Raw genomic sequence first — 20,001 nt, 5'->3', positions numbered from 1 at the left:
GAAGATTACTGCCCCTGGGCCCCCAAAACACATACACATAGTATTCCTTTTTTTTTTAGTAAATTTATTTATTTTATTTATATATTTTTGGCTGTTTTGGGTCTTTGTTGCTGTGCTTTGGCTTTCTCTAGTTATGGCAAGTGGGGGCTACTCTTTGTTGTGGTGCGCGGGCTTCTCACTGCAGTGGCTTCTCTTGTTGTGGAGCATGGACTCTAGGTGCGCGGGCTTTAGAGTGCAGGCTCCGTAGTTGTGGCGCACGCCCTTAGTTGCTTCGTGACGTGTGGGATCTTCCCGGACCAGGTATCAAACCCGCGTCCCCTGTGTTGGCAGGTGGATTCTTAACCAGTGTGCCACCAGGGAAGTCTCTACACATAGTATTCTGAGGATAGAGGCTCTCTCTTCAACATCCATGCTCAGTGGTCCTCTAATAATTGCAATCTGTAGCACTGTACAGTTACAGAATAATTTTTATTTAGGCCAAGCAGGAAACATTACTACCTTTTATACAGGAGGAAGCTAAAGTTTAGAAGGTTTTATAATTTCCTTCCCTCCACTCCTTAAATGATACAAATCAAAAGGGAGTAGAACTAGAACTGAATTCCAGGTGGTTGGCCTCTAAATCCAATGTTATTTTTACTGTATCACGTTGTAATTTAAAGTCTGAAAAAGTTTTCCTAAGGTTTGAAAGAACAGCAGGGTGTACAATCTTGGGAACATGTTGCTAAGTTTCAGGGATATCTTTGCTTAGCAATCAGTAAAGCTTGATTCAGCATAATGCTTTTGTCAGTCCCTTCCTGATTCTACTGTTTTCAGCCCCAGGTTTGCTGGTATCTCTTTTAGTCCAAATTCTTGAATTATTTAGCATTTCTTAGATAAACTTCAGAATTTTTTTCTAAAAAGTGATCTCATTACATTTAACCAACACCATTCTTGCAGCAGCCTCACCCTTTTCAGGGATTTGGTAAAAGAGTCCATTGCTCTAAGTTCAGTATAACTCTTAAGTGTTTCCTAAGTAACCATTCGCTGCTCTCCTGATTTTTCTGTTGACTTAACTTTCCTCAAGCAACATGCTCCTTTTAGTTTCTCCTAGGGTGTCTGGAACTATTTCAAATAATTCTCCTTTTTTCTTCTGTTTATTATCTAAGTCTTTTAATAAATTCCCTTACATTTAAAAATCTTATTTGATTTAATTGCATTTTCCTTCATATGTTCTTTTGGTACCTATTTATTATAACACTAATTCTTAATCCCCAGAGTTACATATCCAGGTAGTCCTCTTAGCTGCTCCAAGTTTAATTCAAGTTTTTAATTTTAATATTTTCCCTTCCTCATTTATGTAAGGATATTTCTACTCCTTGGGGCTATCTTTAAACCCTTTAAACCAAAACTCTGTTTTGGAGAAGAGATGAGTCTTCTATAAAATGTGAATTGAATCCCAAACCTAACTTTGAATTTTTTGGCTATTGGGAAACAAAAAGGAAAGCTGTAATAACTTAGTAGTAATTTAGTAATATATGCCCAAATGGAAAGATTATTGGTTTTTTTGTGTGTGTGGTTTTTTTTTTTCTGTTTTACGGTTTTATGTTCTGTTCTCTAGGCTTTTCCAATGAAGAAAGCTATCACTAAACTATCAGATAAGTAACCACATAGCTCTACTTTACTCAGTTTAAGATGCTTTTAGTGATCATTTTATTTCATACAGTGCTTGTTATTTAAAGTAACTACTTAGTCTCCTTAAGTCATTTTTGATGTTCCAGTCATTGAGCTATGATACAAGCAGCTATCCATCCATTCTGCTTCATTTTATGTATTTTTTCTGTACTGAGCGATTCATGAACACCCATTAAAACTATAGTACTATAAAGTCCTTTTTCTTTCAGAAAATATGATTGGATAGCTTAGGGAGTTAAAGCATAATGTTAATGAATAGGAGATTGTAAATTTAGTTTCCATGCTTGCCAGTTAATTTTTTGGATTCCATGGTGGGTTTTAAATCACCTAGTCCAAACCCATCATCTTTTCTAGGAAAGCTTTCATTTATGCAATAAATAACTTTATTACAAACTATCTCCCAGGTAAACTTCACTTTATTTTAGTTCCCGTAAGTAAGTGTTGAGGTAATGCCTTGCAAGAATCAAATTGGTGAATGTTCTGTTGGTAACAGTCACCTGATATTAATATGTGCATTAACTAATCATGGAATAATTTTCTGATCATGTCTTGTGCCAGTAAAATACTTCTAATTCTTACAACATACATATTATATTTGCCAATAAATGTAAGATCACAATAGGAGTGTGCTTCTGTTTCTAAATAGCTTGCTGTTGCCAGAATTTTAAATAACCAGTAAATAATAAATTAACATATTTGTGAATTTCAATTAAGTCCAATTGTTCAACCAGTTGCATTGGGAAAGAAAATAAAAATGGTAAGAATTTGACCTTTTCTCTAGTCCAGGTACAGTGTTTCTTTCTTTTGTAATGCTTTATTTAGAAGACAGTTTCCAAATTCATCCCTTAGCTGTCTTTTTGCATCATTTTTAAACATAGAACCTTGGACTGGCTATATTATGTATCTCCTCCAGTACAGAATTTTTTATGTATTTGCCTTTTGAATAAGTTATTTTCTCTCACTTCTCAAAATACTGTGAATAGTCTTAATAACACATACACCTCACACTGTAAGTGGAAGTTTTCTGGTATTACTAGGTTAAATGCCTGTAAGCGTTGGTGCACTGGGGGCTAATGGAGACTCCTAGGGCATTGGGGACACATCCTTAAGCAAAAAAACCAGTCGGCAGTGAATGTTTTTGCATGCATTGTCAGAACATATGACTCCTATGGGCTCTTCTAACTGTTAGGTTCTGAGAATTTAGAATTCTTATGCAGGTACTGTTTGGTTTCCATTTGAAGTATGCAAGGATAGGTATGATTGTGCTGGGTGCATGTGCAGTTAGGAAGCTGCCTTAGGTTCTTAACTGGTTACCTATTATTTCAAGTAAACAACCCCAAACTTAGAAGCATAAAACAACAACAATCTTTTATTATTGTTAACTCTCATGGTTCAGAGGGTTGACTAGCCTAAGCTAGGGTGCTTAGGGTCTCATGTGTTTGCCATCAGTTGTGGCTGGGGCTAGAGTCAACTTTGAAGGCTTCCTCACTCAGGTATCAGAGTGTTGACTGGGACTTTGGCAGGAGCTGTCTGCCAGAAGACCTGTGTGAAGTTTTTCCATATAGTTTGCTCACAGCATGGTGGCTAGGTTCCAAGGTTCAGTGTCTCAGAACCCACAGGCCAGGTGGGAGCTGTATTTCTTTTTATGACCTAGCCTCGGAAATCATGCAGCATAACTTTCACCACATCCTGTTTGTTAAGAGTCAGTAAGACCAGGCTATATTCTAGTGAGGGGAATTAGGCTCCACCTTGTGATGGGAGAAGTGTCAAAGATTTCGAAGACGTGTTTTGTTTTTTTTTTTAAACATCTTTATTGGAGTATAATTGCTTTACAATGTCGTGTTAGTTTCTGCTGTATAACAAAGTGAATCAGCTATACGTATACATATATATCCCCATATCCCCTCCCTCCCACCCTCCCTATCCCACCCCTCTAGGTGGACACAAAGCACTGAGCTGATCTCCCTGTGCTATGCAGCAGCTTCCCACTAGCCATCCATTTTACATTTGGTAGTGTATATATGTCAGTGCTAATCTCTCACTTCGTCCCATTTTACCCTTCCCCCTCCCCGTGTCCTCAATGCAGACGTGTGTTAAACCACCACATATTCTTCATTTGGACTTTATTCCTCCTTGTCATTTCTCTAAAGTGACTTTGGCTATGAAAAGAGACTGTGACCCTTGTCTTAAGTATACTAGCAGTACCACGTGAATTGTTATGGAATTTGTTTAACCTGTGGAAGCATCAGGTACTTCTCCAGGCAGTGAAATGCTAGACAGCAGATTTGAGGCAGTAGGGCAGTATCTTAATCCCAGATTATTGGCTCAGTTGTTCTTGAGAACCAGGGTAAAATGATCTGCATAGATTCTAGAAGGGAAGAGAGTTTTCACCAAAGAGAAAGTAAGGATGCATTTGAAAGCCACTTACACTTCATCTCTCAGGGCTTAGCTTCCTCATTTTAAAAGTAGAGGGAATAAACAAAAGAAATGCAAGACTTGTACATCAAAAACTATAAAATATTATTGAAAAAAATTAAAGAAGACATACAAGAATGGAAAGATACCCTGTGTTCAATGTACTCTTTATCAAAAATCTGTCTTTTTTGTAGAAATTGACAAAACTGATCCTAAAATTTATATGGAAATGCAAGGGACCCAGAATAGCCAAAACAACCTTGAACAACAAAGTTGGAGGAGTCACACTTTACAACTTCAAAATTTACTACAATAATGAGCTTACTGTAGTTACAGTAATCTGCTACAATACTTAAAAAGTGCGGTACTGGTGTAACAACAGATATAGAGATCAGTGCAGTAGAATTAATGATCTAGAAATAAACCCATCTATGGTCAGTTGATTTTGACAAAGGTACAAAGATAATCGATAGAGAAAGAGTAGTCTTTTCAACAAATGGTGCTGGGACAACTGGATAGCCATATGTAAAGGAATGAATTTGGATCCCTACTTCATATCATGTACAAAAATTAACTGGAAATGGATCAATGACCGGTAGTAAGAGCTAAAAGTATAAGACTCTTAGAAGAAAATGTAGTTGTAGATTATTGTGACATTGGGTTAGACAAGGTCACACCTTAGCTATGACACCTAAAGCACAAGTAACCAAAAAAAAAAAAAAAATTTTTTTTTTATATGTTTTTGTGTGAACAAAAGTTTTCATTTATCTGGGATAAATGCCCAGTAGTTCATTTGGTGGGTAGTTGCATGTTTAGATTTTTAAAACACTGCAAGCCTGTTTTTTAGAGTTCCTATATTGCTTTACATTCCTACCAGCACTGTATGAGTAATGTAATTTCTCTGCATCTTTGCCAGCATTTGGTGTTATCACTATTTTTTGTTTTAGTTACTCTGATTGGTTTGTAGTGATATCTTATTGTGGTTTTAATATGCATTTCCTAATGGATAATGATGTTGGATCTTTGCATGTGCTTATATACCATCTGCATATCCTCTTCAGCAAAATGTCTCATGTCTTTTGCTCATTTTCTAATTGGATTGTTTTTTATTGTTGATTTTTGAGAGTTCTTTATATAATTCTTGATACTAGTCCTTTGTCAGTTCTTTGTTTTGCAAATATATCCTCCCAGTCTGTAGCTTGTTTTTTTGTTAGTGCAAAACTTTTATGAAATCCATTTTATCAATTTTTCCCTTCATGGATTGGGCTTTTGGTGTAAAGTCTGACAACTCTTTGCCTAACCCTTGATTCTGATGATTTTCTCTGATGGTTTGTTTTGCAAAAGTTATATAGTGTTATGTCTTATACTTAAGTTCATGATCTATTTTGAGTTAACTTTGTATAAGGTGTGAGGAGACTTAGGTTGAAGTTCTTTTATTTTTTTTTTTCATATGAATGTCCAATTGCTTCAACATTATTTGCATTTGTTGAAAAGGCCATCTTTCCTCCATTGAAATGCCTTTGTGCTGTGTTAAAAATAAAGTGGACATATTTGTATTGGTCTATTTCTGGGTTCTATGTATCTATTCCTCTGCTAATACCACTGATATGATCATGTCAATTTTATTCTTTAGCCTACTAATATGGTAGATTATATTGATTGATTTTTGATTATCAAACTGGCCTTGCATCCCTAAAATAAACCTCACTTGGTCAGTTATGGTGGTAATTCATTTCACATATTGCTAAATTCCGTTTGCTAATTTTTTGAAAAAGGATTTTAATGTCTATTCATGAGAGATACTGGTCTATAGTTTTCTTTTTGTGTATTGTCTTTGGTTTGTTTTGGTATCAGGTTAATGCTAGATTCATAAAATGAACTCTGAAGTGTTTTTTTCCCTCTATTTTCTGTAAGAGATTGTGTAGAATTGGTGTCAATTTTTCTTTAAATGTTTGGTAGATTTCTTCAATGAAATCATCTAGGTATGGAGATTTCTTTTTTGACCATTTGAAAATTATGGATTCAATTTCCTTAATAGTTGCAGGGCTATTCAAATTATTTCATATCGGGTGAGTAGTGATAGTTTGTGCTTTTCCAGGAATTGATTCATTCCTTCTAAGCTATGTGCATCAAATTGTTCAGAGTATTTTCTCATTATCCTTTTGATGTCTGCAGTGTCTGTAGTGATATCTCCTGTATTATGCCTGATATTGGTCACGCGTGTTTTGTCTTATTTCTTTGTTAGTCTTTCTAGAGGTTTGTCAATTTTCTTTAGCTTTTTAAAGAATCAGGTGTTTGTTTCATTCATTTTTTTCTGTTTTCTGTGTTGAATGTCATTGATTTCTGCTGTTATCTATGTTATTTCCTTCTGTTTGCTTCAGGTTTATTTTGCCCTTTTTCTAGCTTCATTACATTGGGCTTAGATAATTGATTTGAGGCTTTTCTCTTTGCTAATATATACATTTAGTGCTGTTAATTTCCCTCTCAGCACTTTAGTTAGTTATACTACATAAATTTTGATGTTATATTTTCATTTTCATTCAGTTCAGTCTATTTTTTTATTTCACTTGAAACTTCCTCTTTGGTTCATGTGGATTATGTAGACAAGTGTGTATCATTTTCTTTACAAGTGTTGGGAGATGTTCCTGTTGTTGTCCTATTATTGGTTCTAGTTTGATGCCATTGTGGTTAGAGAACACAGTATGATTTCAGTTCTTTTATAGTCTTGAGATTCTGTTTATGGCCAAGGTATGATCTCTTGGTATATGTTGGTGGGCACTGGAAAAAATATATATACTCTTGTTATATAGAATTGTATTAGTTGATTTGTGCTACTATAACAAATTACGATAGACTGGGTAGCTTAAACGACAGGAATTTATTTATTATAGTTCTGGAGACTAGAGTATCCAAGATCAAGTTGCCAGCCATTTCTGTTCTCTGGTGAGGACTTTCTTCTGATTTGCAGATGGTCACCTTCTTGCTATGTCCTCTCATGGCAGAGAGGGAGAGAGAAAGCAAGCTTTCTGGCATCTCTTCTTAAATCGATACTAATCCCGGGACTTCCCTGGTGGTCCATTGGTTGAGACTCCATGCTTTCACTGCAAGGGGTGCGGGTTTGATCCCTGGTCAGGGAACTAAGATCCCACTTGCTGTGTGGCATGGACATACTAATCCCGTCATTCATTGGGGCCCCACCTTCCTGACCTAATCTAAGCCAAATTACCTCCCAAAGGCCCCATCTCCAAATACTTGGGCTTGGGACTTCAGTTATATGCTTTCTTTTGCTTTTTTGCATGATATTTCTTTTTAAAATCCTTTTACTTTCAACCTGCCTATATTATTGTATTTGAAATGAGTTTCCTGTAGACAGTATATAGTTGGGTTATGTTTTTAAATCAACTCTGCCAATCTTTCTTTTATTTGCCATATTTAGACCTTTTACATTTAATGTAATTATTGATATGTTTGGGCTTAACTTTGCCATTTTATTTTTGTTTTGTGTTTATTCTCTCTGTTTTTCATTTCTCTGTTTTCTTTTTCCTACCTTCCTGTGTGTTCTTAAACATTTTTTAGAATTCTGTTTTGATTTATCTATAGTGGTTTTGAATGTATCTTTTTTATGGCTTTTTAGTGGTTGCTCTATATTATTATGTATACATATGTACTCAGTGTATTGATGTCATCATTTTACCAGTTAGAGGGATTATAGAAACCTTACCTTCATTTGTGTCATGTTACCCTCCCCCATTTATTATAATATAATTATCTTAAATATTTCCTCCATATACATTTAGAACCACAGTGTTATAACTTTTGCTGTAACTGTCAAACATAATTTATAAAACTCAAGAGGAGAAGAAAAGCCTATTGTATTTATCAGTATTTTTGTTTACCATATTCTTTCTATCTATCTATCTAGCATTTCCTTTCTGTTTTAAGAACTTACTTTAGTCATACTTTTAGGGTAGATCTGCTTGTGACAGATCTCTTATTTTTCCTTCATCTGAGAATGCCTTGCTTAAATAAATAAATAGACAATATATTTATTGGTATAAGGTTCTAGGTTGACAATTCTTTTCTTTCAATGCTTAAAAACCCTTGGGTCACATCCTTTTAGCTTTCGTGGTTTCTTATAAGCAAGTCACTGTTATTTAATTGCTTTTCCCCTGTAGGTAAATTGTTTTCTCTGGCTACTTTCAAGATTTTTCTTTGTCTTTAGTTTTCAGAAGTTATGATGTGTTCTAGAATGGATATTTTTATTTTACTCTGTTTGAGTTTCACTCAGCTTTTTGTCTCTTGCTAATTGGGAAAATTTCTGCCATTGTTTCCAGTGCTTTTTTTTTTTTTTTTTTTTTTTAACTCTATCATTTCTCTCCTCTCCTTCAGGAAGTCCAATGACATGAATGTTAAATCTTTGTTAAAGTCCCACAGGTCCCTGAGGTTCTCTTCGTTTGTTTTTTTAAGTCTATTTTCTCTCTTTTGTTCAGATTTGATAATTTCTATTGTTTTATCTTCCAGTTTAGCTATTCTTTCTTCTGTCTCCTTCCTCCTGTTCACTGAGCTTTTGATTATTGTATTTTTCAGTTTAAAAACTTTGCTGAGACTTTCTGTTTCTTAGCTGAGACTTCCTCTTTTCATTTGTTTCAGTCATATTCACAATTGCTCACTGAAACCTTTTTGTCATGGCTGCTTTAAAGTCTTAGATAATTCTCACATCTCTTTTGTCTCAGTGTTACTATCTATTGATTGCCCTTTTTTAAAAAAAAATTTATTTATTTATTTATTTATTTATGGTTGTGTTGGGTCTTCGTTTCTGTGCATGGGCTTTCTCTAGTTGCGGTGAGCGGGGGCCCCTCTTCATTGTGGTGCGCTGGCCTCTCACTTTCGCGGCCTCTCTTATTGTGGAGCACAAGCTCCAGATGCGCAGGCTCAGTAGTTGTGGCTCACGGGCCTAGTTGCTCCGTGGCATGTGGGATCTTCCCAGACCAGGGCTCGAACCTGTGTCCCCTGCATTGGCAGGCAGATTCTCAACCACTGCGCCACCAGGGAAGTCCCTGATTGCCCTTTTTTATTCAGTTTGAGATACTCCTGTTTCTAGATATGATGAGTGGTTTTTTAAAATTATTATTATTGAGACATGGACTTTTGGGGTATTATAAGACCGTGGGGACTTTAATTTTTTATTTTAGCTGTATTTTTTGCCACCACTCTGGCAGGGGAAGGGGGTAGGCACATCACCCCATTACTGCCAAGTGAGAATGTAAGACCAGGTTTTTTTTTTTGTTGACACCCAAGATGGAGACTCTTCATTACTGCTGGGTCTGGGTTGTTATGTCTAGCTCCCCAGTAGGCTTCCATTAATACCTCCCTGGCTGGGAAAGATGGAAGTACCTCATTACTGATTTCCAGTTGACCTCCACTTACATGACAGGGAAAGGGTGTGGCCGCTTTACAGCTGGGCATTAGTGAAAGTTTGAATTCTCCACTGGACGTTCTCTGGTGCCATCCGAAGAGGAAGGGGAGATTCACCTAATTACTGATGGGTGGGAATGAAAGTTTAGGCACCCTGTGTGATCTCCACTGACACTGAGGTGTGAGAGGGGAGACTTTTGTCATCCATCAGGAATGAAAGTCTTGACTTCCTCCTTGGATTTTTCTGGCACCACCACAACTGAGGTGGTTGGATGTTGGATGCAGTTCCTCATTATAGACTCAGGAGCGTAGAAGTCTAAATTTCCCACTCAGCATTTGCAGGGGTGGGTGGGGGTAAGGTCACAGTTTTTTTGAGTGGTTATTGTCTAAAAGTTTTCTATTTCGCTAGGCTGCCCTTTTCCTGTTCCATTGGCTTTTGTTGGGGATTGTTTTTTTTTTTAAGATAGTAGTCATTTTTTCTTTTTTTAAAAATTTATTTATTTATTTATTTATTTTTGGCTGTGTTGGGTCTTCGTTTCTGTGCGAGGGCTTTCTCTAGTTGCAGCAAGCGGGGGCCACTCTTCATCGCGGTGCATGGGCCTCACTATCGCGGCCTCTCTTGTTACGGAGCACAGGCTCCAGACGCGCAGGCACAGTAGTTGTGGCTCACGGGCCCAGTTGCTCCGCGGCATGTGGGATCTTCCCAGACCAGGGCTCGAACCCATGTCCCCTGCATTGGCAGGCGGATTTTCAACCACTGCACCACCAGGGAAGCCCTGTTGGGGACTTTTTGTATGCACCTACCTGCATTTCCTAGTTGTTGGTTTCTTCAGCTCTACGTCTGGTATATATGGAGCAAAAAGGATACTCAGGAGACTCACCATAGTGCTGTTTCTAGAATTCTGAGGTTCCTAGGCAGTCTGCCTTCTTTCCATTTTTCTGAGCCTTTTTATCTTTGTTTATGCAATGCCCAGGGTTTTTCGTGGTACTTAGAAGAATAAGGAAAATTATGTCAACTCCACCTTTCCGTTCATGTATTTCATTTAATTTTTTTCAGTCTTCTGTTCCTTTTTATTGACAAGTAGTATCCCATTGTACAGATAAATCTCAGTTTGGTTTATCCATTTTCTGTTGATAAGAATTTGGGTTGTTGACAGTTTGGGGCTATTAAAAATAAAACTGTCATGAATATTTGGATCCAGATCTTTTTGTTAACATATATTTTTATATCTCTTGGAAAATACCTAAGAGTAGAATTCCTGAGTTATATAATAAGTGTGTTTTAACTTTTTAAGAAACTGCCAAACTGTTTTTTGAAAGGAATTTACCATTTTTCATTCCTACCAATAATGTATGGTAGGTATTTCAATTGCTCCACATCTTTGTCTATAGTTGGTATTGTTAGTACTTTTATTTTTAATCATTCTTATGAGTATGTGGTAATTTTAATTTGTATTTTCCTGTTGACTAATTTTATTGAGCATCTTTTCATGTGGCATTTATGTATCTTCATATATCTTCATTTTGAAGTGTCTGTTCAAATATTTTTCTCACTTTGAAAATGGGTTGTTTGTATTCTTACTGAGTTTTAAGAGTTCTTTGTGTATTCTGGATACAAGTCTTTTGTGAGATATGTGTTTTACAAATATTTTCTTCTAGAGCGTAACTTTCCTTTTCATTTTAATAATGGTATCTTTTGAATATCAGAGATATTAATTCTGATGAAGTCTAATTTATCAGAATTTTTTATGGTTAGTGTTTTATGTGTTTAAGAAATTTTTGCCACTTCAAAATTGTGAAGATTTTTTCCTAGGTTCTAAAAGATTTATAGTTTTAGCTTTTACATTTAAGTCTATGATCTATTTCAAATTAGCTTTAGTGTACAGTGTGAGGCAAAGATTGAGGTTCATTTTTTTTCCATATGGATATTTCATTATTCCAACACCATTAAAGACTATTCTTACCCCATTGAATTACCTGGCTCTTTGATCATATACATATGGGTTTATTTCTAGACTATTTTATTGATTTATATGTCTGCCCTGACCCATACTATACTGCACTGATAATTGTTGCTTTATGGTAAGTCATGAAATCAAGTAGTCCTTCAGCTTTTTTTTTTTTAAGGAATAAACAGCTTTATTTAAAACCAAGAAGAACTATTCTATGCTACCACAGATTTTTCTCATCTTTTCAGAAATTTCTTCTTTTGCCTTCATAGTCTTGGAGCTCTTCTGCCTCCGAAGTAGTCCTTCAACTTTGCTCTCCTTTAAAAAAACTTTTTTACTATCCCAGGACTTTACATTTTCACATACATTTTAGAATTAGCTAGTCAATTTCTACAAAAATGCCTGTTGATATTTTCATTGGGATTGCATTGAATCTATAGATCATTTTGGAGAGAACTGACATCTTAATGATCTTCAGTTTTCCAATCTGTGAACATGGGACAGCTCTTTATTTATTTAGGTCTTCTTTAATTTTTTCAGAAATGTTTTTCAGTGTTCAGGTCTTGCATATATTTTGTTAAGTTTATGCTAAAATATTTCATGTTATTTCATGAGATAGTAAGTGGTATTTATTTTTAACTTTAAATTTCCAGATGTCCATGGCTAGTTTGTAGAAATAAAATTGATTTTGATAGTGATCTTGTCTCCTGGGACATTGCCAGATGTCCTTAATAGCTCCAGTAGCACATTTTTGTAGATTCTTTAGGATTTTCTATATCTGTGATCATATTGGCTATGAGTAAAATCTTATAGTATGAGTCACTCACCTTTGTGCTTTTACTTTTGTAATAAAAACAAAAAAAATCTGTTCCTTCTCTTAGCTCATCTTTGAGGTCCTGGATTTCACTTTATTCCTATAAACTGCATTGCTTTATCAATTCCAAGGTATTTTAAAACTTAAAATAGGCATCTGAGAGTTAATGTGTCTAAAGTTTCTCAGGTATGCCAATTAGGGCATTGAATTATAATTTTTTGTTTTCCTCTCTTTATCTTCCACCTGATCACTGCCTCCATACGTTAATTATCCTTTTTTAAAATTGAAGTATAGTTGATGTACAACATTATATAAGTTGCAGGTGTACAACATAGTGATTCACAATTTTTAAAGGTTCTGTTTCATTTAAAGTTATAAAATAATGGGTATATTCCTTCCCATTCATGTATTTTAAAATGTTTCCCACCTATTTGCTATCCTATAGTAAAATTAATGCTTACTTGCCTCAACATTTCATGTAAAACAACCCATAGAAAATATAGATCGTGATGACATGAATAGCTTAGAACAGTGGTTCTCAAATTTCAAGTCCATTCAAGCACGTGGAGGGCTGGTTAACACCCCAGTCCCAGAGAGCAGTGAGAACTGGCAAGTTTCCAGGTAATGCTGCCGCTCTGGGAACCACACTTTGATAATCACTGCTTTAGAGAAATGATGACAGGTCATTAATTTTAAATTATTAATGGAATATGCAGTTTCTTTGAGAAAAAACAAAAAAATTGCAATAAGTAAAATAAACTAGACATTAGATCTAAAATATTTGAAGATTGATATTTATAAGATGACAGTGTCATATTTTTAATGAAATTTGGGTCTTCCCATTTTCCAGCACTATTGTATGAGGCATTTGAGAGGCCAAAGGGGTACACATTTTATTTCAAAGAGAAGAATATAGCAAAAAATTAGAGGTATGATGATCATTTGCTCTGTGAGCATAAAATAATGCCTATTTTATTGGACCCTAAGCAAAGAGTATTTGAATGGGTATATTAAACTACACTCTGTGGTAAGTGTATGGCATGCAGAATCTTTTCTAGGGCTCAGAATTGACGTCAGAAAAGCTCTGTTAGTTGATCTGAACTAATGATGCCCAACCTGGTGTTGCTGTGCACATGTCATCATAGTACACCTTCCTCTAAACTTAATCTTTTTTTTTTTCCTTGAGTTAGTGAATATAAATGATACTGGAGTTAAGACTACTCTCATCAATAGTATGACCATTTGTCTAGATCAAAGTGAACTTAGAAATATTTTTCCCTGAGGGTCACTAACTATAAGAAAGGAAAATTAAAATAGTGAAATGTCAGACTAAAGTTTCTTAGACATTATTCTTCTTAGGGAAGATGTTATAAGTGTTAATAAAGAAACATGCCTGTGAATATTCACCAGATAATGGTTCTTATTTTGCAGCCAGATGCATCAGAGTTATAAAGTATTTCCTTTTCTCTTGTAGCTCTGTTGGCTTAGCAAAAGCAGCTATAGAAGCAATTAATGGATTCAACCTCTTTGGCAACCAGGTAAAAAAACAGCAATAGCAACAACGGACTTTGATTATTTTTTTGAATTGCATGTTTAATTAATTTGGCCATTTATTAACCAAGTCATTTGTTATGATCAGAGAATGTCTGTAATTTATGTAGCAGCCCATGGTTGAACAACCTATCCTTTGAATATGATTTGCTGCTTAAATTTTAGGTTTCTAACTAAAAAAAGATTGCTTAATTTAAAAAACCCTCTTGATTAAGAATTCTCATTTTCTTTGTTCAGTAACTTTTCCCTCTAGTCTTTTTTTTTTTTTTTTAAGATTCCATATATATGTGCTAACATATGGTATTTGTTTTTCTCTTTCTGACTTACTTCACTCTGTATGACAGACTCTAGGTCCATCCACCTCACTACAAATAACTCAATTTTGTTTCTTTTTATGGCTGAGTAATATTCCATTGTATATACGTGCCACATCTTCTTTCTCCATTCATCTGTCGATGGACACTTAGGTTGCTTCCATGTCCTGGCTATTGGAAATAGAGCTGCAGTGAACCTTGTGGTACATGACTCTTTTTGAACTATGGTTTTCTCAGGGTATATGCCCAGTAGTGGGATTGCTGGGTTGTATGGTAGTTCTCTTTTTAGTTTTTTAAGGAACCTCCATACTGTTCTCCATAGTGGCTGTATCAATTTACATTCCCACCAACAGTGCAAGAGGGTTCCCTTTTCTGCACACCCTCTCCAGCATTTATTGTTTGTAGATTTTTTGATGAAGGCCATTCTGACTGGTGTGACATTATACCTCATTGTAGTTTTGATTTACATTTCTCTAATGACTACTGAGGCTGAGCATTCTTTCATGTGTTTGTTGGCAATCTGTATATCTTCTTTGGAGAAATGTCTATTTAGGTCTTCTGCCCATTTTCAGATTGAGTTGTTTGTTTTTTTGATATTGAGCTGCATGAGCTGCTTGCAAATTTTGGAGATTAATCCTTTGTCAGTTGCTTCATTTGCAAATATTTTCTCCCATTCTGAGGGTTGTCTTTTCGTCTTGTTTATGGTTTCCTTTGCTGTGCAAAAGCTTTTAAGTTTCATTAGGTCCCATTTGTTTATTTTTGTTTTTATGTACATTTCTGTAGGAGGTGGGTCAAAAAGGATCTTGCTGTGATTTATGTCATAGAGTGTTCTGCCTATGTTTTCCTCTAAGTTTTATAGTGTCTGGCGTTACATTTAGGTCTTTAATCCATTTTGAGTTTAGTTTTGTGTATGGTGTTAGGGAGTGTTCTAATTTCATTCTTTTACATGTAGCTGTCCAGTTTTCCCAGCACCACTTATTGAAGAGGATGTCTTTTCTCCCTTGTATATTCTTGCTTCCTTTATCAAAGATAAGGTGACCATATGTGCATGGGTTTATCTCTGGGCTTTCTATGCTGTTCCATTGATCTATATTTCCATTTTTGTGCCAGTACCATGTTGTCTTGATTACTGTAGCTTTGTAGTATAGTCTGAAGTCAGGGAGCCTGATTCCTCCAGCTCCATTTTTCTTTCTCAAGATTGCTTTTGCTATTTGGGGTCTTTTGTGTTTCCATACAAATTGTGAAATTTTTTGTTCTAGTTCTGTGAAAAATGCCATTGGGAGTTTGATAGGGATTGCATTGAATCTGTAGATTCCTTTGGGTAGTATAGTCATTTTCACAATGTTGATTCTTCCAATCAAAGAACATGGTATATCTCTCCATCTATTTGTATCATCTTTAATTTCTTTCATCAGTTTCTTATAGGCTTCTGCATACAGGTCTTTTGTCTCCGTAGGTAGGTTTATTCCTAGGTATTTTATTCTTTTTGTTGTAATGGTAAATGGGAGTGTTTCCTTAATTTCTCTTTCAGATGTTTCATCTTTAGTATATAGGAATGCAAGAGATTTCTGTGCATTAATTTTGTATCCTGCTACTTTACCAAATTCATTGATTAGCCCTAGTAGTTTTCTGGTAGCATCTTTAGGATTCTGTATGTATAGTATCATGTCATCTGCAAACAGTGACAGCTTTACTTCTTCTTTTCCAATTTGGATTCCATTTATTTCTTTTTCTTCTCTGATTGCTGTGGCTAAAACTTCCAAAGCAATGTTGAATAATAGTGGTGAGAGTGGGCAACCTTGTCTTGTTCCTGATCTTAGTGGAAATGGTTTCAGTTTTTCACCATTGAGAGCGATGTTGGCTGTGGGTTTTTCATATATGGTCTTTATTATGTTGAGGTAAGTTCTCTCTATGCCTACTTTCTGGAGGGTTTTTCTCGTAAATGGGTGTTGAATTTTGTCAAAAGCTTTTTCTGCATCTATTGAGATGATCATATGGTTTTTATCCTTCAGTTTGTTAATATTGTGTATCACATTGATTGATTTGCATATATTGAAGAATCCTTGCATTCCTGGGATAAACCCCACTTGGTCATGGTGTGTAATCCTTTTAATGTGCTGTTGGATTCTGTTTGCTAGTATTTTGTTGAGGATTTTTGCATCTGTGTTCATCAGTGATATTGGTCTGTAGTTTTCTTTCTTTGTTACATCTTTGTCTGGTCTTGATATCAGGGTGATGGTGGCCTCGTCAAATTAGTTTGGGATGTTCCTCCCTCTGCTATATTTTGGAAGAGTTTGAGAAGGATTCCCTGTAGTCTTTTGTTTAGCTTTCACATTTTAAAATATTCCTGGCATTATATACTATTTATTTTCCATGTCAGTTCCCTCGTTGGTTTCAATTTAATGTATATAGATGTATATGTCATGCAGAGGAGAATTTGCTTAACATGTGAAGCCAAAGAATTGGAAATTGTGATCCTAGCTTAACGCTCAACTGGTTGTAATCATATGTCTAAATCTTATTTTCTTTGGGTAAAAGGGAAACCCTGAGGGTTGCCTTACATTTTTAAAAGATCTTTGACCAGTTTCTGCCCCTAATCAGGTGACCATGGATTGAGTTGTCAATGGAAGGAATAATATGCAGCAATACAGGTTATTTCTCTGGATCAAGAAGTAGACTAATTTTCTTAGCAATTTTTGTAAAGATTCCTAAGATGAGAGGGCAAAGGAAGTGTTCAACTAACACTATAATTAACCTTAAGCTATTAAAATGCTAATTAAGTCAGTGAAGATACATTTTAGGAACTTATGCAGACATGTAAAATGTGACATGGATTTTGTTATGGCAATTATCATATTGATACTATGTACCTCAAGTCTTGCATTTAAGAAAGTTTCAGGTTGGAGCATGGTGACACAACTGCCTCTCTTCCCCTCCCTACATACGTAAACTCTCTTCTCACTTCAACTTCCTCTGGAGGAAGGATTCTGGTTAAATCCAGGAAATGAAGGATGAAGAATGACCACAGACATGAAAGGATTGGGAAGAGGGGAGTAGCACCTCATACTTGGTGCCCAAGAGGAGACTCTAAATCACCCACTTCCCACACTCTTTTTCTCTCAAGACCTCTGGCTGGAGAAATTGAGGAATCAGAGCCCATGGGGGTTTGGGAGTATATGAGCTTGTTGAAAATCATGAGAATTAATATTATGCTTCTCTTGGAGATTCTTGGTGTCTCTGGCTCTGATCCCTTGCCTTGTATCAACATTTCTTTATCTCTGAAGAGTCAACATACTCATGGAAATCCTACATGTGTCCTTCAATACCTTTCATTTCCTTTTCCCCCCTGCCTCACTCTCAATACATTCATTTAAATATGTGTGTATGTATGAATATGTGTGTGTACGAGTATATAAATATTTACAGAATATATGTATATATATATTAGATAAGGAAGGAAGAAAGGAGTGTGTGAGTGAGTAGAAGTGTAATCTGCCATAAAGGAATGCCATTGTATTCAGGGTCAGGAGATAGAATCACTGTGTACTCTGGTACTCCTATCAGTGAATTTGTGACTTTGGCAGATAGAATCACTGTGTACTCTGTACTCCTACCAGTGAATTTGTGACTTTGGCTAGTTATTTACCTCAGTCTCAGCTTCCTCATTTAAAAAAATAGAGATATTGACACTAGGACCTAACTCAGAAGGTAGTCATGCAAATAAAAAACTTAGCATAGTGCTTGGCAAAGATTAAACCCTCAATAAGTGATACCTCATGTTATTACTAGTGAAGTGCTGGTAATACTAAAGAAGGGTAATAAAGCCAGTGGACACCAAAACTTCTCGGGGGTATATCAAGGAGACTGAGAAGAGTCACAGACTAAACTAGTAGTGTTACAACAGCAGTGTGGAAAGATGCAGGTCTTGCTCTTCTGCCTTCCATGGTTACCAAGTAGTGAGCTGAATGGAATTGCATGTCTAGGTCAGCTATTATAAAGTAGTGGTCAGCTCTTTTTTTTGCAATCATGCCATCTCCTTTGATGTACCTGAGTCTTAGTGTATGCTGTTTACATATCTAGTATGCATCCTCTCTACTTACATATATACCCACAAACATATATGGTACCTTTCTTAACTACCCATATTTCAGGGCTGTGCCTTCAGCCTACTTTTCCCAGGAAGCTTCTGTAGATTTGTTAGCCATAATTCTAAAAGTACTGAATTGCTTTACTATGCATTCTGATTCTGAGTTGTAAATATACTGCTGGTATTGTTCCCCAGCCATAAATTCTCGATCTTGGCTGCACGTTAGATTTGAGGAATTTAAAAAACAGTCTGATGCCTGGGCTCTACCCCTAGAGATTCTGACTTAATTGTCTAGAGGGAGGCTATGGTGTTGAGATTTTTCTAAACTGCCGGGGAATTCTAACGTGCACCCAAGGATGAGAACAACTGCTCTCAGCAGAGTTAACATTTGACCTTGTTTAGTTCATGTCTGTTTCCAGCAGAGCTGTGCACAGAATGTTTGCTGACTTGACTATTTCTTGATTATTTCAGGTAGAAATATAGACAAATAAGGTCTTATTCCTTTAGCCACACAGATGTCACATTTGGCAAGTAGGGCCTCTCCATCTGCCAATTTTTTTGATAGTATCAGAGTATCCTAGTTTTACAAATTCCCTTTTGTCTTTGTTTCCGATGTGGAGAATTACAGAAACCTGACTTTGAAAATGTTAAAATTCCCACCTCTACAGCAGTTAACTTAAAAATGTACTTGCTAAACAATAGCACATTTAAAAGTGCGTGTGATGTTTTTAGTGTTTAATCATTTTATAATATCACTCCATGTACTTAAAAGATCTGTGGTCTAATTAAAAGTCAGTGGCCGGGGACTTCCCTGGTGGCGCAATGGTTAAGAATCCGCCTGCCAATGCAGGGGACACGGGTTTGAGCCCTGGTCCGGGAAGATTCCACATACCGCGGAGCAACTAAGCCCGAACGCCACAAGTACTGAGCCTGCGCTCTAGAGCTCATGAGCCACAACTACTGAAGCCAGCACACTAGAGCCTGTGCTCCACAACAAGAGAAGCTACCTCAATGAGATTCCCGTGCACCGCAACGAAGAGTAGCCCCCACTCATCGCAACTAGAGAAAGCCTGCGTGCAGCAACGAAGACCCAACGCAGCCAGAAAAAAAAAGTCAGTGGCCGGAAAAAGAACTGAGATGAAGAAAGGTTTTTTTTTTTTTTCAAGTGAAGCCCTAAAGAAACATCCTCAAGACTTGAGGGATTTAAGGTCTAATGAGTATTCTCAATTATTTCTAAAGACTATTGATACCGTGTTTTGGAAGAGCTGATCATGTATCTTTAACTTAATTAATTTAGAGCTTCGAAAAAAAGTGCATCCCCGGTTGGTGGCAACTCAGAGAGTCATAGATCTTTAGGGCTGGAAAGGCCCTTCTCTCAAAATGAATAGAGTTGAGGTGGATTCTCATAGGTCACATAACAGAGAGGCAGAACCAGGAATTAAACCAAAGGCACTTGGTAATGAATCTGGGATATAAGATATTAGTACAGGAAATCTTGGACCTTAAATGCTTTCTACCTTTAGTGATAAAAGCTGTGTATTATCTTTGAAAACTCTTAAGCCATTTTCTTCTTTTTTAAATTAAATTTAATTTAGTTTAATTTTTTATTGAGATGTCATTGACATATAACATTATATTAGTTTCACTAATATAATGCCCACTCTTGCCACTTTTATTCAATATAGTATTAGCCAGTCTTAGCCAGATAGGAAGTCTTAGCCAGATAAATTAGGTAAGAAAAAGAAACAAAAGGCATCCAAAATTGGAAATGAAGAAGTAAAACTG

The 20,001-nt window shown here is 36.0% G+C and overlaps 1 protein-coding gene across 4 annotated transcripts in view; it reads left to right on the top strand.

Annotated features, from left to right (window-relative positions):
- Positions 1–20,001, top strand: part of PHKB (phosphorylase kinase regulatory subunit beta) — a 193,997-nt gene that overhangs the window by 67,232 nt on the left and 106,764 nt on the right. For all 4 annotated transcript variants that reach the window (XM_082366800.1, XM_082366799.1, XM_082366802.1 and 1 more), the window contains one exon: positions 13,739–13,802. In XM_082366800.1, the coding sequence (XP_082222926.1) occupies positions 13,739–13,802 (64 nt within the window). The remainder of the gene's footprint in view (positions 1–13,738; positions 13,803–20,001) is intronic.

The sequence above is a fragment of the Balaenoptera borealis genome (genome assembly GCF_965194805.1).
Source record: "Balaenoptera borealis genome assembly, chromosome: 19".
Taxonomy (NCBI): Eukaryota; Metazoa; Chordata; class Mammalia; order Artiodactyla; family Balaenopteridae; genus Balaenoptera; species Balaenoptera borealis.
The sequence above is the reverse complement of the archived record's forward strand: the minus strand, read 5'-3'. Positions and strand labels throughout refer to the sequence as shown.